Source organism: Mastigoproctus giganteus, chromosome 13 (assembly GCF_048544385.1).
Source record: "Mastigoproctus giganteus isolate SK-2022 chromosome 13, ASM4854438v1, whole genome shotgun sequence".
NCBI classification, from domain to species: domain Eukaryota; kingdom Metazoa; phylum Arthropoda; class Arachnida; order Uropygi; family Thelyphonidae; genus Mastigoproctus; species Mastigoproctus giganteus.
Genome location: NC_143587.1, coordinates 137,970,677 through 137,995,735, shown reverse-complemented (window position 1 = coordinate 137,995,735; position 25,059 = coordinate 137,970,677). Strand labels below are relative to the sequence as shown.

The 25,059-nt window shown below is 36.5% G+C and overlaps 1 protein-coding gene across 2 annotated transcripts in view; it reads left to right on the top strand.

The window, feature by feature from the left end:
- LOC150076474 (uncharacterized) overlaps nucleotides 1–25,059 on the top strand; it is a 187,589-nt gene that overhangs the window by 19,842 nt on the left and 142,688 nt on the right. For both annotated transcript variants that reach the window (XM_090388102.1, XM_090388101.1), the window contains exon 2: nucleotides 22,517–22,700. In XM_090388102.1, coding sequence (XP_090244228.1) covers nucleotides 22,672–22,700 — 29 coding nt within the window. In that variant the 5' untranslated portion in view covers nucleotides 22,517–22,671. The remainder of the gene's footprint in view (nucleotides 1–22,516; nucleotides 22,701–25,059) is intronic.

The window sequence follows — 25,059 nt, the reverse complement described above, 5'->3', positions numbered from 1 at the left end:
CCTTTCAAGATGATCTTATCGTACTTGCAGGCATTGTAAGAATATCAGAAATGTGGTGCCACTCATACTGAAGCAATGCAGAATTTTATTATGGTGAGTACATGTACAGAAAGGACAGATAAGATAGGAGGGAGTGGAGTAATGCTTTTGGTTAAGGAACACATAGAAACTAAGCCACTGTATCTAAATATGCAGGTGACTAGTGTAATGTTGAGTTAGATGTGACATGAGCACTGGAAGAACTAAAATGAGAATAGGTGTATTTATAGGTCAAGTGATTGTGATGAGTATGGTGAACACTTATACAGATGATAATTACAGTAGGCCAGCAGATCAGAATGCTCAATAATGGGGGATTTTAAATTTCCAGATATTGACTGGAACTTGTCAGTTGGTCATTTGCACATTAGCAAAGATTTTCTGGATTTATTCAGTTGTCTTTTACAGCAACATGAGAATGTATTAAGAATATCCAGATAAAAGAACCACTAAGTGGCAGTGATCATAAGGTCTAGATGTGGATTTTGCCTAAAGATTTTGCCCTGAACATGAAGAGGAGTTTTTTGTGTTTGTGAAGGTTGTGCATTGACTGATCTTTTAAATTATTTTATTTGGTTGCGAATTATAAATGGGAAGCATTCAGGGAATTACTTGCAAAAGCTACCAAGCGTTTCATACCAACTAAGAGATATTATTCTAGGTTTAGACCTGAATGGATGACTGATGGACTAATGAGACTAGTGACAGAGAAGAAAAATGCACGAGAAAATTAAATTATCAGGGGACACAAATGTACAGTAAGTAGAAACTTGTCTGCAATCAAGTCACAAAGGTGGGAGGGGATGTAAGCAGGCTAAGGCAATTTATGAGAAATATTTGGCTAAGGATGCATTGAAAAGTAGCATATCATTCTTTGTGTATGTTAACAATAGTAGGAAGTGATGAACCACATTGACCCATTACATATGAATGTCAGAGAGGAAAATTTTCTGATTGTTGTGTTAAACAGTTTTTTTATGTAATGAGGATAGGTGAAATGGATAGGAACATTACAATGTATACTTGTAACAGGAGAGACTGTTTTCAGAGAGTTGGGATATGCTTAACTCTTAACCAGGTAAAAAAAAAATTAAGAAACTAGTATGACCAGTAAAAGTTAAAGATGAAATGGGCAAAAAGAATTTTAAAGTCAAATAAATAAATTTTACCCACTGTTTTAAACGTTCCTTCTAATAATTTTTTCCTTCAGAAAAAACATCCTTGGGATCTCTTCGATTTTGCACTTGGTACAGGGTTAAATAAAGGAGTGCAAGAATATTATTATTATTAGCCATGTGGTGCAAAGAAGCCCGAGGCTTATGCTGCACCAGTCAAAAAAAAAAAAAAAAAAAAATCCCCAAGTTACCCTGAGAGAGAGAGAGAGAAAGGAAGAAGAAGAAAGGAATCACTAAGAAAGAGAAGAATGATGATATCCAGCTCATGACCCTGGGTTTGTTAATGCTGTTGAGACAGTTTTAGGTTGGTTGATTAACTGCTACTTTGGGAAGGGGATGCATGCATAGATTAATAGTTTAACAACAGCTGCAAACAGAGTAAAACTTGATGCTTGTGGTGCTTCTGTCAGGACATGCACATCCTGGAAAGAAAAGCGTACAGGATTACAGTCTTCTGTGGGTTCACATGGGACTATCAGTTACACAGAGTGTGTGAGAATTACTAAACACACAGACAGTCACACATTTACTTGCATTTGTGCATAATGCCAGGAACATAGTAAGTAAATTTGATGAGGTTAAAGTATTGGTTAAGTTATCAAATAGTTAAGTCATCAAAAAAATGCATTGTAGGTACAACAGAAACATGGTGTTGCCCTCATATTGGAAATGCTGGATTTGAATGTGGTGAGTATAATGTATACAGAAAGGACAGACTTAACAGGAGGTGGAAGGAATTTTGTTTTCATTATGAAACACATAGATTCTAGAACAGTATAACCAGTAGATGCAGGCCAATGCAATGTTGAGTCAGTCTGATGGGATATAAATACTGGAAAAACAAAGATGAAAATAGGGGTCTCTGATATTCATTGGAGCTCTTGATTTTGTTCTACATAAAATACTACATATAAATTGGAGCAGTGTGGCATTAAAGACAAGTTACTGCTATGGATAAAGGGATGGTTGACTTGGAGAAAACACAGTGGTTGTCAGTGGGTACTGCTCTTCTTGGTGTACTGCTATTAGTGGAGTTCCCAAGATTCATTGCTGTTTTCAATATTCATTAATGATATTGATGAAGACATATCAGTCTAGAAAAATTAGGCAAATAGGCTGAGGAGTGGAAATTGAAGTTTACATTAGCATGTGGGTAGCAGTAATCCATTAATAACATACCAACTGTGTGGTACCACACTCAAAGTGGCATAGAACAAAAAAGACCTGAGGGTACTTGTACTTCAGACATGAAGTTCTCTGAGTAGTGTAAACAGGCTGCTAGGACACTTCATGGGGTTTTGTCAATGATATACAGGAATTTTTCTAGCTAGAATACAGATTAATTATTCTGTATAAGGCAATGGTTAGGCCACATCTTGATTACTGCATACATATATATATAGAAGGCTTATTTTATGAAGGATGTGGATCTATTGGAAAACAGGTACAGAGGAGAATAATAAGATTAGTGAGTGGAGGAAAGGGTACTCTTACCACAAAAAACTTCAATTCTGCAAATTGCAGTCTGGATATTAGGTGCATTAAAGTGTTTAAGCCTTTGAATAGATTGAGTGAGCTAAATGTTATTATCTATGGCAGTATTCTCCCCAGAAAACTTTACCATCCAGGTGGCATTATGAAGTAGCCGGGTGGGGAAGTGTAATACTTCGCAATATTATAAAATTTTCTGTTACGTATTTATAAATGTGGCTTAAGTGATCCAGAGCAAAAATTAATTGCGTAATTTAACATTGTATGCTCCTGTCGCATTTATCTCAATCGCAAAGTATGTTTGGATTAATATTGATCGATATCAGTGAGCAGTACCAGGCGGTCAGTTAAATTCACCGGGCGGTGCACCCGTTCGAAAGTCCTGGGGAAAACACTGTTTGGTATCTTTACCCTTCCTCAAATAACACGTGGGTTCTCCTAACTAGCAAAGGCGCTATCTGTATAGGGCCTTTGTCAGTTATTATCATTATCCCTCTTTACAAGGATGTTTTTAAACCCCATTTGGAATATTTCATTCAGGTCTGGAGACCATGCCTAAAGAAAGACATTAAACTTCTGGAGAGGATTGAGAGACATGTGAACGAATTGGTGGGTGCAAAATGGTGCACTTATGAAGGGTGACTTAGATGGTGTGGACTGCAAGATGTGACAATTAGACTTCAGAGGATGATCTAATTGAGGGGTGGGCACTAAAAGGATTGAGTAAAGCAAATAAAGGTCTTTTCTCCCTTTCAAGTGAGACATGAATCAAGGGACACACACAAAATCTCAGTAATAACAGAAGATGGATCTCACGTAGATCACCTATAGACAACCAGTTGTTGAATATTATAAGAAATTGCTCTCAGCATGGTAGAGATAGTGGGACTGGTTAAGTTTAAAACAGAATTGGTTGACTACCTTATGGAAATAGTAAGAATGTTTTGTTTTATTATTTTTTTATTTATTCAGTTTTGGCTGATTTCAAATAAAGTTCTTCTTTGCATCATTTTACCTTACCTTACTAATACTAAAACTCATATTTGCATTTTAGAATGAGTATACGCTCACAAGTGTGCCTATTTGCACTTTTTTATATTACTTCATCTTATATCCACAATTTCAGTTATATTTAAAAAGGGTAAGCATGTAGAGTCACCTACACCTTTACTTTTGTCTGCCAAAACCTTAGGTATAATGAGAAACTGCCAAAGCTCTTCTCAAAAAAGACATGAATCAGTCATTAATGGTACAATATTTCCGAAAAATAGCTTTTCTGAAAAACATGCTGATGTATTTTGGAGTTACAATTAAGATTATCAGGCTGGTTTCGTGTCTTGAAATACCAAAGGCACTTCTCCAAAAAAGACAAATGAATCAATTAATGGTACCGTATTTCTGAAAAATAGCTTTTCTGTAAAACATGCTTGTTGCTGATGTATGTTAGAGCTACAAATAAGGACAAAGGTTTCCAAGACTAGCCACATGTCTAAAAAATATGTGGATACTCATAGAAACAACAGTAAAATGATTTATTATCATGAGCATTTTGAGTGATATGATAGTAGTAATTGTTTGTTATTTGGTTTTTAGGAGCATTAGCAACTAAGGCCATATTGCTCCGGGGATATGCGGTGGTCATTCCGTGACCTTTCCGCATCCTCCGTATTTGGTGGTCACGGGCTTGAACCCCGGTCTAATCAAGAAGCGTGTACTACGCACTGCTGCTCTGCCCACCTGGCTACGGAGGCACCAGTAGTAATAGTATTTGCCATATAGTGCAAGGAAGCCACAGGCTTTTGCTGCACTGACAAAAAAACAAAACAACCCCCAACCTAGTAGATAAGAAAACACAAATTATATACTTCACTCCTTATGCAAGTAAATATCCAATTGAACTTTGAATTTATTCAAACTCTCAGCCTTTACCTGCGAGGGCAACTTGTTCCAACTATCAATGACTCGCTGACTAAAAGAATACTTCCTACAATCTAATCTAAACCTCAAGCCCTGTAATTTGAATTTATGATGCCTTGTTCTGGAATTTAGAACAGTGATAATTCAACCTTCATTTTACTAATCTCTCTCAGAGCCTTATAAACCTCAATCAGGTCATCTCTGAGGTACCTGGTTGCCAAGCTCTATAGCCCACAAATCGGATTCTTTCCTTATGTGGTTGCACTTTTGCCGATCTCACCATTTGTGTTTCCCATCTTTGAACCCTTTCAAGAAGTCTGATGTCCTTTTTTCAGATGAGGTCTTCATACTTGAACATCATCACCACCATCATCAGCCATTTTCAATCTACTGCAGGATGAAGGCCTCTCCAGCAACTTTCCAGTTCCTTCTGTTTTGTGCAATGGCCATCCATTTACTACCCACAAACTCATGGATTTCATCTATCCATCTCTGCCGTTGTCTTCCAGGTTTTCTTCTAGCTCCTCTTGGGTACCATTTTGTTATTTTCTTAGTCCATCTGTCATCATGTCTTTGAGCTGTGTGTCTTGCCCAAGACCATTTTAGTTCTTTAGTTTTGATAAGAATATCCTTTACTTGAGTTTGCTGCCTGATCCATGTGTTTCTCTTCATATATAACAGTCTGATTCCCAATATAATTTGTTTCATTCTTCGCTGTGTAGTTCTTAATTTCTCTTCCATTCTTTTGGTGAGTGCCCAAGTTTCACTTCCATAAGTCATGGTGGTGAGTACACATTGGTTCATTATTTTACGTTTCAGACAAACTGGGATATTGCTCCTCAGTATGTAACTATATTTCCTGAAATTTATCCATCCAAAATTTATTCTTTTCTTGACTTCCAGCCATTTATCATTATTACAGCTAATAACTTGTCCCAGATAAGTATATGACTCCACCTTTTCAATTACTGCTCCTTCAATCATTATATCCCTTTCTGTGGCATACTTGTTCATCATTACTTTGTTTTAGCCATATTCATCTTTAGTCCAAAATCCTTACTAACTGATTAAGATAGTAAGGATTTTGGATAAATGATTAAGATTTTCTTCTAATTCTTTGGGATCGTGTCTTATGACCACAATGTCACTGCAAATCATAAATGGATTAGTTACTCTCAATTTACATTGACTCCTTTCTGCGACCAGTCTAATCTTCTGAAAGCTTCCTCAAGGGCAGCAATAAACAATTTCGGAGATATTGTGTCTCGTTGTCAAACTCCTTTCTCAATTTTAAATTTGCTACTGTCTTTGTCTAGTCTAATAAAGGAGGTAGCATTCTCATATATTTTCTTCAAAATCATAATATATGGGGTATCTATACCTTGTCTTTCCAGTGCCCAAAACATTTCCTTGTGCAGTATGGAGTCAAATGCCTTTTGATAATCCACAAATGCCAGGCATAATGGTGTTTTATATTCATTTGCTTTTCTTCAGTTTCAGTATCATTTGTCTTTGTGTATTACGGCTCATGGCTGCTGATTTGAGTCCTTTGTTTTCCCTTAATGATATTATGTGAAGGTGATCCATAGTTGAGAATCCTGTCCTAAAGCCAGCTTGCTCTTTCGGTTGGTTCTCATCAAGTATTCTTTCTAATCTGTTATTAATGACCCTTGTGAACAACTTGTAGATGTGGAATAACAAGCTAATTGGTTTATAATTTCCAATTTCTGATTTATCTCCTTTCTTGTGCAGGAAAACTATGATTGCATTATTCCACTCCTTAGGTGTCATGCCTTTTCTAATGCATTTTGTGAAGAGTCTTACTAGTTTTTGTGTCATGTCTCTTCCTCCCAATTTTAACAACTCTACAGTAACTTCATCTTCCCCCAGGGCCTACTGATTCATCATTTTCTTCTATGCATGTTCTACCTCATCAGGATGAAAATCGGGTATGTCATCATCATCATCAGCCATTTTCAATCCACTGCAGGATGAAGGCCTCTCCAGCAACTTTCCAGTTCCTTCTGTTTTGAGCACTGGCCATCCATTTACTACTCAAACTCATGAATTTCATCTATCCATCTCCGCCTTTGTCTTCCAGGTTTTCTTCTAGCTCCTCTTGGGTACCATTCCGTTATTTTCTTAGTCCATCTGTCATCATGTCTTCGAGCTATGTGTCCTGCCCAAGACCATTTTAGTTCTTTAGTTTTGATAAGAATGTCCTTTACTTGAGTTTGCTGCCTAATCCATGTGTTTCTCTTCTTATCTAACAGTCTGATTCCCAATATGATTCGTTCCATTCTTCGCTGTGTAGTTCTCAGCTTCTCTTCCATTCTTTTGGTGAGTGCCCAAGTTTCACTTCCATAAGTCATGGTGGGGAGTATACATTGATTCATTATTTTACGTTTCAGACAAACTGGGATATTGCTCTTCAGTATGTGACTATATTTCCTGAATGCTATCCATCCAAAATTTATTCTTCTCTTGACTTCCAGCCATTTATCATTATTACAGCTAATAACTTGTCCCAGATAAGTATATGACTCCACCTTTTCAATTACTGCTCCTTCAATCATTATTTCCCTTTCCGTGGCATACTTGTTCATCATTACTTTTGTTTTAGCCATATTCATCTTTAGTCCAAAATCCTTACTAACTGTGCATAACTGATTAAGATTTTCCTCTAATTCTTTGGGATCGTGGCTTATGACCACAATGTCATCTGCAAATCGTAAATGGTTTAGGTACTCTCCGTTCACATTGACTCCTTTCTGCGACCAGTCTAATCTTCTGAAAGCTTCTTCAAGGGCAGCAGTAAACAGCTTCGGAGATATTGTGTCTCCTTGTCGAACTCCTTTCTCGATTTTAAATTTGCTACTGTCTTTGTCTAGTCTAATAAAGGAGGTAGCACTCTCATATATTTTCTTCAAAATCATAATATATGGAGTATCTATGCCTTGTCTTTCCAGTGCCCGAAACATTGCCTTATGCTGTATGGAGTCAAATGCCTTTTCATAATCCACAAATGCCAGGCATAATGGTGTTTTATATTCATTTGCTTTCTCCATTAGCTGTGATATTACGTGAAGGTGATCCATAGTTGAGAATCCTGTCCTAAAGCCAGGACAGGATTCTCAACTAAAGCCAGGGTATGTCATACATGTTACTAATTTGCAATCCATCTTCCCCACTGCTAGCATCATTCCCCTGCTCCTTGTGTAATTCTCTATAGTAGTCTTCTGCTATTTGAATTATGCCTTCTCTGCTATTTATAAGTACACCATTGCCATTCTTCAGTTTCAGTATCATTTGTCTTTGTGTATTACGGCTCATGGCTGCTGATTTGAGTCCTTTGTTTTCCCTTAATGTTTGTTCTACTTTTCTTGTGTTAAATCTTCTTATGTCCTCTGAGTTTCTTTCTAATGGCTTTGCATAACTCAATATACTCAAATTTTCTCCTTGTCGATGTTTATCTTGCTATTCATTTGTCACCTTCGGTTCATCGTGACAAGTGTTTCTTGACTAATTTTTTCTTCTTTGGATTTCTTTTTACCTATAGGTTTCTTGGGCTTTATCACTTTCAGAAAGTTGTAATATTCCTTGTCGATATCTTGGTCCTGAGCAGTCTGCAGAAGCTCAAACTTGTTCTTAAGTTCCAATACACACTGCTTTTTCTCCTCTTCTGTTATCTCAAAGACCTTCATATCATTTACTCAAATCAGTTTTTTCCTTTCTTTTCTTACATCTATATCAAATGTGCATCTTACTATTCTGTGATCACTTCCATCATTTACCTTGTTCAGGACTGTAACATCATGATATATTTTCTGTTAGTGAGGACGAAGTCGATTTCATTAGTTGTTAATCCATTTGGACTCTTCCATGTCCACTTCCTGTTCACCCTTTTCTTGAAAAGTGTTCATTACCGACAATCCTCGAGATTCTACAAATTCCACAAGTCTTTCACCTCTTTCATTTCTTTCACCAATTCCAAAATTTTCTATAGTTCCCCTTTCTGCACTGTTTTGTCTTTTTCCAATCGTAGCATTGAAGTCCCCCATAATGATAGTGTAGTGGGTTTTCTGCTCATCTAGAAGACTCTATTCTATTTCTTCAACCTCTTCATCATGATGGCTTGATGTTGGTGCATAAATCATTATAACCTTTAGCTTGTACTTCTTAGAAATCCTGAGTATTAGTCTTGACACCTTTGGTGATGTACTTTTGAATTCCAAAATGTTGTTTTTCATATCTTTATGGACCAGAAACCCAACTCCACCTTTGCTCCTTTCACTGTTTCCGTTGATCAAGTGGAAATAAGTTTTAAGTGGAAAACTTATAAGTGATTAATTTCTTCTTCCTGTTTCAGCCAAACTGATGATATTCCATTTCACATTTTCTAATTCCTTTTACAGCTCTAATATCCTGTCTTCACTGATGAGCAATCTTACGTTGTAACAGGCCAAGTTTAGTTTCCGTGCATGGCAGCCTAGTCGTACCCAGAGATTCTTTGCACCCTCTGCTTTCGCTCTGATCCTCTCGCTGCCGTAAGGGGGGTGAGAGCTGCTGGGGACTGAGGGCCATTTGTTTCATCATGCTGTCATGTGCTGGAGGGTTTGGTCTTTTCCTCTTCATGCTGACCAGGCATCTTGAAGAGAACCACTCTACACGTTCGTTGCCACCTAAGTGACATAACAGGGCTTACCATCGAGAAGGTGTGCATGTGTGGATTTTAGTCAGGCAGGCCAACCGGACTTCTCCTAAATCTTCTGTAATAGAAAGATATTGGATCCATCAGTGTTTTAGACTGAGTGTCTGATAATACACAGAATACCTGTTCCCCTCTAACCCCTCATGCCTGATCACAGTATTCCAAATGTGGTCTTACTATTGCCTTATATAGTGGGATTATGACCTCCCTACCTCTACAGGATAGCGCATTATAAATCATCGATGGGACACCATGCTGCCTGTCTGGATGCCTGTGTACACTGTTCAGAAAACTTTATATCTGCCAATATTATAATTCTCAGCTCCCTTTCCTCTTCCATTGTTTTTAATTCAGTCCCACCAAGTGTATAATTCTTTGTGAGTTGCTAATCCCCAAGTGTAAGACCTTGCATTTAGCAGCATTAAAATAGAGCTTCCACTTTTCTTACCATCTTTGAAATCTATTCAAGTCATCCTGAAGGAGCACTGCTTGGCACCGATCATTAACAACTCTGCCAATCTTTGTCATCTGCAAATTTTGACATCACACCTTCTATCCCTTTGTTGATGTCATTTATGAAAATGAAAAACAGTGGTCCAAGAACTGATCCTTGAGGGACCCCACTCCTGATGTTACACGAATCTGAAGAATATCCATTAATCACAACCCCCTGCAACCCAGCAATCCATCTTAGAATTTTAACAGTAATCCCAACCTGTTCAAGCTTATACAGTAACCTCTCATGAGGAACTGAGTCAAATGCTTTGCTAAAGTCCAAATAAACTATATCAAAATTATTCCCTAAATCCAGCTCATGAGTAACTGTGTCAAAATAGTATACTAAGTTAGTTAAGCATGATTTACCTTTAACAAAGCCATGTTGTATGTCTTTCAGAATGTCATATCTATCTAAATGTCCCTGGATTGCACTCTTAATCACTGCCTCTAAGACTTTTCCTACCACTGAAGTCAGACTAACCGGTCTGTAGTTACCGACTTCACTCCTAGAATCGCCTTTATGTATTGGTGATACATTGGTACTTCTCCAGTCCAAAGAAATCTCCCCTGAGTCCAAAGATGCCCTCATAATTAACCTCAATGGTTCAATACACTCCCTCGCGCTCTCCCTCACAACTACAGGGTATATGCAATGAACTCCAGGAACCTTACTTACCTTTATGCTCAAGTTTTTCTAATAAGCAATCATGTAATTACGACATCGCTAATTTCACATGGCTCAGACTCACTCTTACAGCCTCTTATCAGCACGGTGGGTCTTTGGTCAATAAAGATAGATGCAAAATACCTGTTCAATTCATCCACATCAGCTGGGTTGTCTAAGACTTTCCCAATCCAATGCACAAGGGTGTGGGAAATGTCCTTTTGTCTAATTCGCTTTTTTCTTCCTTGTATTTGCATACATGAAAAATTCCTTGTCCTCATTCTTTGTTCTCTTGCCAATGCTTTCTCATTTGCAGCTTTGGCTTCTGTGGCCTTATTTGCGATAATAACATCAAGAAAATATTGCTGGAGGAGGCTGAAATGGATGACTGCAGAGCCAGCTGGTTAAATAGAGCAGAAAAAGATAGCATGGGACAGTTACAAGCAATGAAAAGTATTGAAGCCTACAACAGGTACAAGTTGATCTGTAATATTTTCTTAAAGGTATGTATGTGTTCATGGCTTTTGTGATTTTTGCTTTAAAAGTATGTATTCACCATCCCTTGACAACCCCCCCCCCCTGTTCACAGATGCCATAAACTGTCAAAGTCCCGTCTTCTGAAGTTAAAAACCATGCCTTTACCTTTAACTACTGCAACATCTTTCTTCATCTTCCAGCTGATGATTGCATGATCACTTTCTGACAGTTGTTCCTGTAGTTTAAACTCTATGATGTCGTCTGAACCCTTATTAATGATGATTTCAAGAATATTCCCTAGTACTTTCTCTACCATGCTGGTACAAATAATAATCATCTTGTTTATTTTAAAAAGTTTTTCCCCATCTTAAATTTCCCTCATACTTATTCCAAGATTAAAGTCGCCTATAATAAGGCATTCACGCTTGCTTGCCCACTTATCTGCATGTAAAGACTCCATTATATATTCTTCACAATCTTCTGGTCCGTAGATTACTCCCACTCTCGTTGTTTCTTTGCTTCCAACACTACACAGATTCTATGCTGGCAAACGTAATTTCAGACTCAGCAAAAACTCTTTTCGCACTCAGGCTGCTTTTCTTAAGAGCATGACCCCTCCACTCCTATCTACCTTATCTTTCCTAAATACATTATACATACTGTAATGGAACTCATCATCCAATTTCCGGGTGGCACCATGTTTCTATTAGCCCTATTACATCAGTATTAGGTGTCTTAACTAAGAGTTCAAATTCAGCCATTTTATTGACAACACTCCTGAATTACTGTAGACATAGTTAGACTAAGTAATCTTCTATAGTTTACTGCTCTGGCACACCCCTTGAAATTATTTAGGTTTGTATCCCAAGCTATATCTTCCCTCTCATTTGAAACATTGCTACCCTCAGAACAACCTATCAACATCGGTTGTTATGGCAACAAACAAGAATTTATGGGGTGAGTGCAAGCATTACTTTGACCCTTATCAGATAAATGCGGATCTGAATTATCCTTCTCCCACCCAACTGATTCTGTGTAAAACTCTTATACAGTAGATTGAAGTAAAGGAATTCCATATTCATTACTTTTAAGCCCCTGAATTAGCATTAGCATTAGCATTAGTAGAGGCATATGATGCAAGAAAGCAAGCTTATTCAGCATCACCCAAAAAAAAAAAAAAAACCCACTCCCATTTCACCCCTCCGTTCGTTCGAAATACCTGTCCAGTTGAGCTTTAAATTTGTTTAGGCTATCAACTTCAACAACAAGTGATGGAAGTCGGTTCCACCAACCAACCACCCGCTGGCCAAAGGCAAATTTCCGCACATCTATCCGACATCCGTCCTTCCTCAATTTGAATTTATGCCCTCTGAGGTGATTATTCTGAGCAAGATGAAGAATCCCATTGGCATTGAGCATGCTCAAACCATTCAAAGCCTTATACACCTCTATCAGATCACCTCGCCGGTGCCTAGTCTCCAGACTGTAATTTGCAAAACTTAAGCCTTTCTTCGTAAGAGCAACCCTTTGTTCCATTCACTAATCTTGTTGCCCTTCTCTGTACCCGTTCCAGCAGCTCTACATCCTTCTTGAAATGAGGCCTCCAGACCTGTATACAGTACTCAAGATGTGGCCTAACCATTGCCTTATACAAGGGAATAATCACCTCCTTATCCCTGCTAGAAAAATTCCTGTATATCATTGACAAGACACCATGAGCTACTCTTGCAGCTCATCTGCACTGCTCAGGGAACTTCATATCTGCCTGCACAATTACCCCCAGGTCCTTTTCATTCTCCACCACTGTCAGTGTAGTACCGCAGAGTTGATACGTTGCTCTGGGGTTACTGTTTCCCATATGTAGTACTTTACATTTGTCAATGTTAAACTTCATTTGCCACCTCTCAGCCCATCTGTTCAACCTTTCCAGATCCTGTTGCAGCAGCATAGCGTCAGTAGTGTCCTTAACAACCCTGCCAACCTTTGTATCATCTGCAAACTTGGACATTAAACTTGATATCCCATCATCAATATCATTCATAAACACCGAAAACAACAACGGACCCAACACTGAACCCTGAGGAACTCCACTAATAACATTAGTCCACGTTGAGCAGTGTCCATTGATTACCACTCTCTGTCTTCTGCCACTCAACCATCCCCTTATCCATAGCAGCAATTTGCCTCCAATGCCACACTGCTCCAATTTGTGCAGCAGTCTTCCATGTGCAACAGTATCAAAAGCCTTTCTAAGATCCAAATATATAATATCAAAGTTATTCCCTGCATCCAGTTCTTTTGTGACTACATCATAGTATCCAATCAAATTGGTCAGGCAAGACCTGCCCTTAACAAAACCATGCTGCGTCTGAGCTATAACTGAATTCTTGTCTAGATGATCCTGCAGTGCTTCTTTAACCAGTACCTCCATTAACTTACCTGGAACAGAAGTTAAACTAACAGGTCTATAATTACTTGTGTCAGCCTTTGATCCTCCTTTGTGAATTGGGGTTACATTTGCACATCTCCAGTCTATGGGTACCTCCCCTGAGTCCAAAGAAGCTCTCATAATTATGGCTAGGGGTTTGCTTACTTCCTTTGCTGCCTCCTTTAATATAACTGGATAGATCCCCTCCACCCCAGGTGCCTTTTTTATGTTTATCCTCAACAATCTCTCCTCCACTTTCCTCTCAGTTATTACAAAATCATCCAGCTCACTGCCAATGTTTACTTTACCTACATCATTCTCCTTCCTGAATAACTCCTCATGCGTGAATGTAGATGCAAAATACTCGTTTAGATTGTTAGCCACCTGAGCAGGATCCTCAACTGTTGAACCATCAATATCCAGTGGACCAATCTGATTCATCCCTTTCCTTCTCGAATTTAAATATGTAAAGAACTCTTCTGTTTTTCTTTGCATCCTTTGCCAAGGATTTTTCGTAGTCTGCCTTTGCCTGCCTAATCTCCTTTGTGACTTGGTTACAGACCAACTTATATCTATCATAGGCTTCCATGTCACCCATTAATTTGTATGTATCCCATGCATTTTTCTTCTCTGCCACATGTCTCATTAGTTCATCTGACAACCATTTAGGCCTAAACCGTGAACAATATTTCTTAGTTAGAATGATTAATAATAATTTCTTAGAATGATTAATAATTATTCGAGGGAGATAGTGGGTAGATAGGTAGGGGTGTGTTGTGTTCCCTGTTAGCTGATGAAGCTGTATAAACTTGCTTCCTTGCATCATTTGGTAGAATGTTTCTTGATTTACTGGATGACTCACTCAATAGAACATTTTTTGATTTACCAGTTGACTATTTACCACATCAACATGTTAGAGCAATATTCTTGATTTGTCAGCAGTGATTTATGTATTATGAATCTTCAAGTAATGGAATCTTTAAGTAGCAGTAGTAATATTGTATCAATGTGGGATTTATTCAAAGAAATAACTAATATCAAGGACAGAGAGAAGGTGTTTTTGTTTTTGCGAAGGTGATTGTAATGGGCTCAGGCGTTTTTTAAACTTTTTTTTTTTTAATGGGGTCAACCAATGTTGAAAGGTGTAAATGCCAGAATTGAAGTGTTCAGAGATGTAATCATAGATGCCACTGTGTTTTATAGCAATCAAGATTGTTCAAGGTTTGGAACTAAATCTGTGTAATATCAAATTAGTACCAGAGAGTTTAAATAAATGTTAGCCAGGTGGGAAGGAGCAGCAGTGTGCAGCACACGCTTCTTGAGTAGACCGGGGTTCGAGCCCGTGACCACCAAATACGAAGGATGCGTAAAGGTCAAGGGAATGACCACCGCATATTCCTGGAGCAATATGGCCTTAGTTGCTAATGCTCCTAAAAACCAAATAACAAACAAACAAATAAATGCAATGATTATAAATTGTGGAGATGCAGAGTTGTATAGTAAGTAAAAACTAGTCTGTAATGAAGTTACCTGGGGGTTAAGCAGGATCAGGCAGATTACGAGAATTCTTTGCGTATATATGAACACTACAAGAAAATGGTGAATCACATTGGTCCTCCTGACATAAATGGCATAACTGTTGATGATCCTGTACAGATTTCTGTAAAATAAATAATTATTTTGTATCTAAGTTCACACATGAAGTTTATAAAAACAGGGTTAGCAAAATTCTGTCTAATAATGATTGAAAATTAAATGATTTTATAATAACGGAAAAAGAAAAATTGCTGCTAAAAGTAAAGTAAACAAAACTCCCCTGGCTGATAAGAACCTAGCCAATTATATTTTTAAAAAAAGCTGCAGAAGTGGTTAAAGCTTTGGCCATAATCACAAGGGTGGCTCAAAGGGTGAAGTGAATACTAATTGCAGACCTATCAGTTTGACTTCTGTCCCAAAGAAAAATTGTGGAGTCAATAGTTAAAAAAAATAATGCAAGGTAACCTAGATAGGAGTGAAGCCATGAGGCAATCACAGCACAGATTTGTTAAGGTTCGATCATGCCTGACCTATCTCATTATCTACCATGAAGTTGTCAGAAAGGAAGTGGATGCAAAGAATAATTTTGATGTCATATATTTAGATTTCTATACATTTAAGTGATCTCAGTTCCAACCCATTTCCAATTAGTCTGCCAAATGCCACATATTTTTTCTGACAGAATCAGTTATTGGTTGATTCAACTACTGCTCATTTCAGTTGTCCTATTTATTCTCTATGATTCTTTTCATTTCAAAGGTGGTATTTGTGCATATGTCAGTTCTAATATTTCTTGTAAAAGACTTAATTTGAAATCTCCTCTTTAATATTCTAGCCTAAAATCTTTTGTGCCACTCTTTCAGAATTCATCTTTTGCCTCTATATCTCCTAATTCTGCTAATCACTTGTAAATCTTTGACTTCCTTTCTTACATTCTCCAGTCCAATTTTCCTAACATTGAGGTAATTTTCTTTGGTGATTTTAATGTTCACAACTCCAGCTGGCTTCTATTTTCTGTTCACTTCACCTAGCTGGTGAAGATGCTACGGCTTTTGCAATTATTGATGACCTCACACAGATTGTTCATTTACATACTAGAATACCAGACAATCCTCATCATACAGCCAACATTTTTGATCTTTTTCTCACAAACAGTCCTTCCAAGTACATGGGTGAGGTGAATGATCTTCTAGGCATCTCAGATCATAACTTCTCCAATGGAGCCTTTCTCTTGTGGCCATTCCCAACCTCGTGTTGGGAATGGCCACATTAGAAGAATGCAAAATGGGATCATCTGTGAGATATCTTTTTTTTGGTTGGATTACTGTTTTAAATCTTCTGATGCAACCTTTGTTCAGATTGTGTCAGTGAAATTATTCTTGTGGGGGTTGAAATCCTTTATTCCACACTCCACCTTAAAATCTTAACATTTATCTAAACCTTGGTTTCCAGTAAGTGTGCAAGGCTGTTCAAGATAGGAATGTTGCATTTCGCAATTGGCTTGCATCCAAATCTTCAAATTCATTTTCTGCCTGCACCAAAGCTTGTAACAATTGTAAAACAGGTATTAACCAGTTCAAACTAGATTTTGAACAGCCTAGTGCTTCTTGTGCAAATGGTAGTCAAGCATTCTGGTCTCTTGCTAAAGCTATTGGCCAAAACTTTTGCCTATAAGTTAAAGTAATAGAGAAATCCATCAACTTCCAACTCCTAAACTATGTAGAAACCTTCCATCTAATCAATGATTGCTGCTATGGATTCTGTCAGTGTTGATTCCCCCCCCGGTGATATATTGCTTATGTTATCCATCTATGGACATTTTTGATGGAAAAGTTTGGTGAAACTCAAGCAGTTGCTCTTGACATTTCAACAGCTTTTGATTGCATTTGGCATAAAAGTCTCCTAAATAAACTTCCATCTTACTTTTTGTAATTGGGTATCCACTTTTCTGTCTGACAGTGATGATAGATGGCTTTCTGTCTTCTAACTTCTTCACTAATGCTGGTGTTCCTGAAGTTCAGTTTTTCACCTACTCTTACTTTTCCTTTTATGTATTAATGACCTTCTTTCATTGATGGGAAATCCTATCCATAGTTTTGTTGATGATAGCACATTGCATTTCACTTTCTAGTTTTAGAAACCTTTGCAAGAAGTTGAAGCTGCATAAACAGCTTCAACTTCTTGAATATCCACTACCAATTCCTTAAATGCTGATCTTCAGGTAATTATGCAGTGAGGCAGTGCTAACTTAGTTTATTTTAATCCTTCTAAAATTCTAGTCCTATCTTATATCTCACAAAAAAGGATTCTTCTGCTCCTATAGTTATCTTCAATGACACACATTTCTAGACAAGATCACATATCTCTATTGGGGATTCATTACCCTGATTTCTAATCTCTCTTGGCATAAGCACATCACAGATATTTCTTCCTCTGCATCTAAAAAAACTGGGTTTTCTCTTTTGCTCTCTGCAACACTTCTTCCAAACAGCTACTCACTTTGTACAAATCTCAACTCCTCCCTACCATGGAATGTTCTCTCATTTGGGTTGGCACCTCCAAAACCTCTCCCAGGCTTCTAGACTCTGTATAAAAGAGGGCAATCATGTTAATTCATGATCCATCTCTAACAAAGTCTCTCCACTCTTTCTTGTAGATGTTCTGTTGCCTGCTGCATGCCTTTTATATAGATACTTCCATGGGTATTGTTCTCTTCTGGTGCCTCCATAGCCAGGTGGGCAGGAGCAGCAGTGCGTAGCACACGCTTCTTGATTAGACCGGGGTTCGAGCCCATGACCACCAAATACGGAGGATGCGGAAAGGTCAGGGAATGACCACCGCATATCCCCGGAGCAATATGGCCTTAGTTGCTAATGCTCCTAAAATCCAAACAACAACCAGGTATTGTTCTTCTGTAATTCTATCTTTCTTTCAAACTGCCCCAAACACATGCTGAAACCAGTCAGCATCCTTTTAACATCCTTCAAACTTGCAGAACAACTTTTCCTTCTCATTTATTTACTGTTTATAATATATATTAATGATGATATAGTTATTTGGTTGGTCAGTTTAGTGAGGGTTCCTTGGCACAAGAGCTAATACAAATGTGTGCAGAGCAGTTAATGACAATAATAAGGATATGGTGCTGCAAGAAGATCTAAATAAACTAAGTGGATTAGCTGAATGTGGCAACTGAGGTTTAACATTAATAAATGCTCTGTACTGCATTTGGATAATGCTGATTCCAGAATATAGATGTGCAGAACTTTGCATTCAGCTAGTGGGTGGTTCATTGTTGTAAACAGACTTCCATCTGTTGTTGTGGAGTTGGGTAGTAGTATGAATAAATTCAAAGAAAAACTAGACATATTATTGGAGACAATGGACAGATGATATGAAAAAAGAGTTTTTTTGCTGCTTTCTTGCATCATTTGCCACTAATAATACTAATTGAAAGTATGTAGCACATTCAAAAAGTTCCTGGAATTGCACGCTTGTATTTAAATTGTTTGCACTACAGCCATAAGGTTTCATGGGACAATGACATTGATCTTGGGGCAAACGCATGCCAAATGGGAACTGGCTTGGCTGCTTCACTCGTTTGTCACAGCTGACTGTGGAATTTCGCAGTTTGAATGGCATACTAACATCAAATCAAGTTCTTCTTTAAACTTGGAGAAAATACTACAAAGATGCTGGAAGATGAACTTTGCCCTTTGATATCACAAAATGATGAAAATATCATGAATGTGAAGGAACTCATGATATGATAGGAGAATGACTGTTGTTGAGATTGCTCATGAATTTGGGCTTCTGTGGGCTCAGTACACACACTCCTGATGCATAATTTAGCAATGTTTTGCATGGATACGGAATTTGTTCCACATTTTCTGTTGGACAATCATATGGACTGCAGGAAAGCCGTCACAGGTGATTTGTTTGAAAAATCTACACAGGATCTGAGCTTTGTAAGAAAAGCAGACAAGAGACCCTGAGACCAAGTTGGAATCATCTGAATGGCACACAAAAATATCCCCACGAACCAAGAAGTCTTGTGCAAAGAATCCATAGTCTGTCAGAGGTCGGCAAACTGTGGCCCGCGGGTTAATATTGTTTTTTACATGAAAAAAATTTTAAATAAATCAAATTACGCGCTGCAATAGCCGATAGTCGAGTTGAGATATTAACTTCGAACTCCAGTATGATGAAATATTATCTCAGAAAAAACAATTACATTCATCGCATTAGTACAAAATTTAACGAGTTCTATAATATGTTTATTAATAAATGGAAATATTTTATTCATTTATTTGTGTGTCAGCATGTGTATAAATATTATGTAAAATATCACTTCCTAATAAAAAGATTTTGAACCTTTTTTTTTTTTTTGTTGCTCTATGAGTAGAATTACCCATGTAAATATCTTCGAGCTTGCTACCTGGCCCACCGAGCCTAAAAATTTTACAATCTGGCCCTTTCCAAAAAAAGTTTGCCGACCCCTGGTCTAAGTCATGCTCATTTTATACATTAAGTGCACTTGCACTTGATAACTGAAATAGCATGTATCCATGCTTGCTTAGGTCATTGGTACTAGCCTTCATTGTATAGAACAGTGCTTCTCAAGAGTTTTTCTGGTAGTCACAAAAATGGCCATGAAATTTAGCTGGTGGCCGCACAATTCCTTTTTTATTGAGACATTTATTTTACTGGGAACAATAATTGTTAGATGGAATTTATATCCATATAACCTAGGAATAATAATAAAATTCCTAAACTGATTGTAAAAACTGTAACTAATAATAATAAGTTATGTAATTTAAGATTCTATCCTGAAGTCAGTTGAGAAATGCATATATTTTTGAGTTTGTAGAACAATATCATAAAAATAAAAAAAAATCATGTAAAATTATAACTACTGTATTACTTTCCTATTGAACTGCAAATATAAAAACATTTTTTTTTTTTTTTTTGGGCTCTCTATAAGGCCCACTTATGTGATGGATTTCCTTTCATTTTACTCAACAGGTGAGATGAGTATATAAATAATAATGGTATATGTTGCAGTGAATAAATCTGTGTAATCATATAAGCATAAAAACCTACAAATATATATATACTGAGGAACTACAACTCCTAAGCCTTGTATGTATAATTACATTAAAATTTTCAGTCCAGTCACTAATTTCACTAGCAGAACATGAAAGTCAAAGTCAAAATTTAAACTTGAAAATATGACAAGGTTTCACCACTGATTACATTGGTCAACAACGTTTTGCTACATGGGTGAAATTAAGCATTTTTTTGTTAATTTGTAAGTGCTGGTGATTATGAATGACAGTAAAATGTTTTTACATGTTTTAGAAAAATGCAAAAGCACTTTGAAATAAAATAGCTTCAAAATCTCTGTACCTTTCCCGGTCAAATTTATCGTAACAAAAGAGAAATATCTTTGTTGTTTAATGGTATACTGATACCTCTTTTTAGTTTTATGGCCCTGAAGCTCTGAGTTATATTGCTATAATACTTACTATGCGGTAGCATGTTTGCACCCTATTATATTTCTGGCGGCCAAGCACCTCTGTGAAAGACAACTTGTTTACAAGCTGTCTTTAGCCCTTAAATGTACACTTTTGGGTTAGTTCGATTTGTAAGATCTAGTGGTAGGTTGTGGTGTTTTAAAGTTCTGTTTTGGTCTTGTGAAATGGAGCAAAAATGGCATGTGTGTGTTAATTCACCAAATGATTTTTGCTATGTTTTTGGACAGTTTTCAGTGAAGTCGCAACAATGATCAATCACAGACAAGGTGAAACAAGCTTATTATTTTTATTCTGTTTGTCACATGGGTGATCAGGATAAAAGGTGGGCACCACATATGTGCTATATAAATCTGACAATGGTTGAAAGGGCACAATTCTAAAATGCCTTTTGCTGTTCCAATGATCTGGCGAGAACAAACAAGTCACCCCGAAGATTGTTATTTCTGCCTCACAAATACTAAGGGGTTTTCAAGGAAAAATAGTTAAAATAAAATACACTGACCTTCCATCTGCAATAAGACCAGTGCCACCCACACCAGAACTCCCTATTCCAGAAGAAGAACAAGAGTCACTAGAGTTCATACCTGCTCCCTCAACATCTACCAATCCTATTTACAATCCTGATAATGACAAACCCCACACTTAATTGAGCAAAGTGAACTTAATGATTTGGTTAGGGATTTAAATCTTTCAAAGCAATAGGGTGAGCTATTAGGATCTAGGTTGCAACAGTGGAATTTGCTGGCAAAAATCACGAGGATTTCTGTGTTTAGAAACTGAAATGAAAAGTTTGCAGGTTATTATCAAATGGATGGTTCTCTTTGTGTCTGCAAAGATGTAAGCATCAGATTCTCCCGGCAAACATACCATGGTTCTAGTCCACCTATCTTTATTACAAAAAATATTTCCCGTTTCCCTGACAATGGAGTCTCCTAATAGAGCTAAGAAGTCCTTTTGAACCAGAGTAGTTTGCGCTTGTGGTTATTCTGTTCTGGGGCCTGAATCGGAAGTGCACCACTTGGTAGGTTACTAGGGTTTTGAGTCCCTGACGTGCTCCCGGTTACATTATTCTGAAGGGAAACGCCCATTTTTTTCAGTGACTCAAATTGTTCTAGCAATGGACCAAATTTTAACTTCAGATTGGTACACTCCGTACGATGGAGACAAAGAAAAGAATCACCAAGTGAGTTGTGATTATCCACTAGGTCTACCTTGGAATACATGCCACAGGTTCTGCAAAGGATAAAATCATGATTCACCCTGAAATCGCCTACGGCTATTTCCATATGAGTCACAATACCCTCTGATGAAGTGTTCAAGGTGGATCTTGAAACAACCATTGTAAAATTATAATGTATCAATGAGAATATCAACAAAAGTATCATGAGAGTAACTTTCAAAAATTTATATTTATAATATTATAAAAATCTAACTATTACAGGAAAAAAAAATTATATCAAAATAAACTTTACAATACGTATACTAATTAAAGCAATGTTCAAACCTCTGTAACTGTACTCTACTCCACTAATCCCCTCAATCTCAGATTCTCTGTAATCACTATGACGAGTACCGCCAAGACACGTCTGCTTGCCACAAATGCCCAGTTGGATGAACTTGGGACGTGCACTTAATTTAAGGAAGGATATGTGAAAATTTTCTTTTCTTTGCATCATTTAGCTTTTATTAATGCTAATACATAAGTTGAACAGCCATGTAAGTCATTTGTTGTTGTAAATTCTGTGATTTTTTTTTTTTTTTTGCTAATTTGATATGATGAAGGTATTTTTGTGTATGCATTCACATTGAAATAAGTACAGCCACAATAGCATAGTTGACAATGCAACTGTTGTGCAGCTGGATGAGGCTGTAAGTTCAAATCATATTATGAGTATAGAAATTGTTGGTAAAACCTCTAGTTAGCTATCAATTGAAGCTATGAAGATAGGTAATGTCTCAATTTGGGGGGGGGGGAAGTTTTGAATGATTGCTTTATATTGTGTATATTGCTCTCCCTTGTCTAAATTTTCATTTTACTTTCAGGATATCAACTCTGAGAATTACTTGCTGGTGGTATACGAAAGTGATGTCTTCGAACATTTTTTGTCCACATTCTTAGTGTTTGATGGCTGAATAAAATTTCAATCTTTCATCATTTTAGTTTCAATAATATATCCATAATTGCTCAAAAGGCTTGAATGGAGAGAGCAAGTAAAGCTATTCGCAGGTAATAAGGCAATTTTCTTCAGTTTGAGTTGCATGCTTATTTTATGAAAATGAATGTGCTGTATCACATTCATTTTCATAAATTGTGAACCAAGGTAGACCTAGTGAAATTTAAGACAGTATTTCAAAATTATTGCCATAGTTCCACTTTAATTCTTGATAACCTAAATTATGTTATTAGAACTTAAGTTTTTTTAAGCATATATTGGCATGTGCAAAAAGAAAAATTTCATTTCAAAAATTGTATATATAAAGATCATTTAAACTTATTACACAAATTATACAGGGTATTCACAGATTTGCCATCTTGGCTTCAAAGTGTAATAAAAAGTGGTAAATGAAGATACTTTTTTCAAGAAAAGGTATCTTCACAAAAAGCAGTGGTTGATATTGGATTCCTATGATGTAATTCTCTTCTCTTCTACTCTTCTCTCAGACTAGTATACTTTCACATTTTAGGGTACTTAAAATCAGGGTTGACTTAAGGGATGAGCCATCATGGCATTGGTTCAAGGTACTGAAGTTTGTGGATGCCAAAAAATCAAGAGAAACAGGGGAAAAAAAAAAAAAAAAAAAAAACCACTATCGAGCAACAAGTGGATAGAATAGTTAAGAGCCATTTCTATGTAGAAAATTAGGGTGTGAATGTTTAGGGTGTCCATATTAGAAGAACACAAAACCGGGACATGTTATGGGGGAGGATCGGGAAAAAACGTGGGGATATTTTGTTTTAATAAAAAAAACCTTTTTTTTTTTATTTCCAAAACATAGAATTAACAAAAACAGAATACAATTCTTAAATTTTAACAACAAATTTATGCAATAAATATGAAAACTATTTTTTATTAATATATTTAGCAGAACACTTAACAGATCTTTGTTATTTTTAATTTTATTTTACTCTTACAATCTGTGCAGTTTAGGTCCCTCAAATTAAAAACACATGTAATAATTGCATTAACTGTACTTATCTCTAACCTATTACACTCATCAGTGATCAGTCCATTGTATTCCCTGCTTCAGTCCCATCCATTTTTAACATTTTTGTTGGGCTTGGCTTCAAATTACTATCCTGGAACTAACTAATTATTTCTATAATCTCTACTCTATCCAACAGTTCTGGCTCCAGCTATTGCAAGTTTCAGCTCTGTGAATAGAGCAAAAAGTATAGAATAAGTTAGTTAACTTGTACCAGGTAAAAATTGCCCCCAGGGATTAATAATGGGAGAAAATATTTGCTCGCAGCCAGCATTGACCTGGAATTGCAAATAATTATGAACATAATCTAATAAAGCCCCTCTTTTGTTCAAGGAATTTGATTTTTAAGTAATGTTGTCTGTTTTTCATCACAACTCAGTGTATTCCATTCTTTATTATTTTCGACTTTGTTTATGGCAATTTTTTTTTAACTCCAAACTGATCATATAATAAATTTTCATCAAACTTAATTTCAGTTTTTTTCAAATGATTCCGAAGAATTTGCTGTATCCTCCCATTTTGGAATGTTTTCCATTAGCGTCCAGTTTAAGAACTGAAATAGTTCTAGGGGTTTTAACCAATTTTCTAAATAATTTTTAGCTGTTGAATAAAAAAATCTATAATTTTGTTTTTAAACTTATGAACTCTTTGGTTTTCCATATCACACTGAATAATTTTTCTAACATCTTAATTGTTTCTTCAACAATTGTTTTAACCTCTAAAATAATTATAATTGGTTTTTTTTTTTTTTTTTTTTTTAGTTTCTGCTTATTGAAGAAATTGAGAAAGCTAAAAAAATTTCTCAATAAAAATGGGAGGCTTTTCTTCGGATGAAAAAAAACAATATTTCAAACCTTCGAAAAAATTTTAAATGCGGTCAGTGGCAGGAAATAATATCAATGAGCGATAGAGTGATTTTTTATACTCTATATCAATGGTAGCACAAAATTCCTTTAAATGTTCCGTTAGAACCATATAAGTGTTGAAAGTAAGAAAATATTTTTATAACTACCAGTTCCACGTTAACTGCTAGTCTTCCTGCTCCCGATTGAGCAAGTTTATGAAATATGTGCACTTGACATTTGATATTGGAATTAACCGTATTTTGGAGTAATTATAATAAAGTAGCACAGCTTAATTTCCAGTACTCACCTCTTGACAATCCGCTTGGATGAGATGAATTTATTGAAACCACGTAGTCAAAAGAGTGAGAAACTTACTTGTACGAAATTATTACTAAAGGTGTGGTTCAATTTGAATTTTGAAAAAAAAATTAAATACATAAAACTGAGTGAACAATATTAAAAATTGCACGTAAGAAAGGAAATATACATTCCATTTCACAGTTGTCGATTAAAATCGTTAAGATGGAAATAACCTTG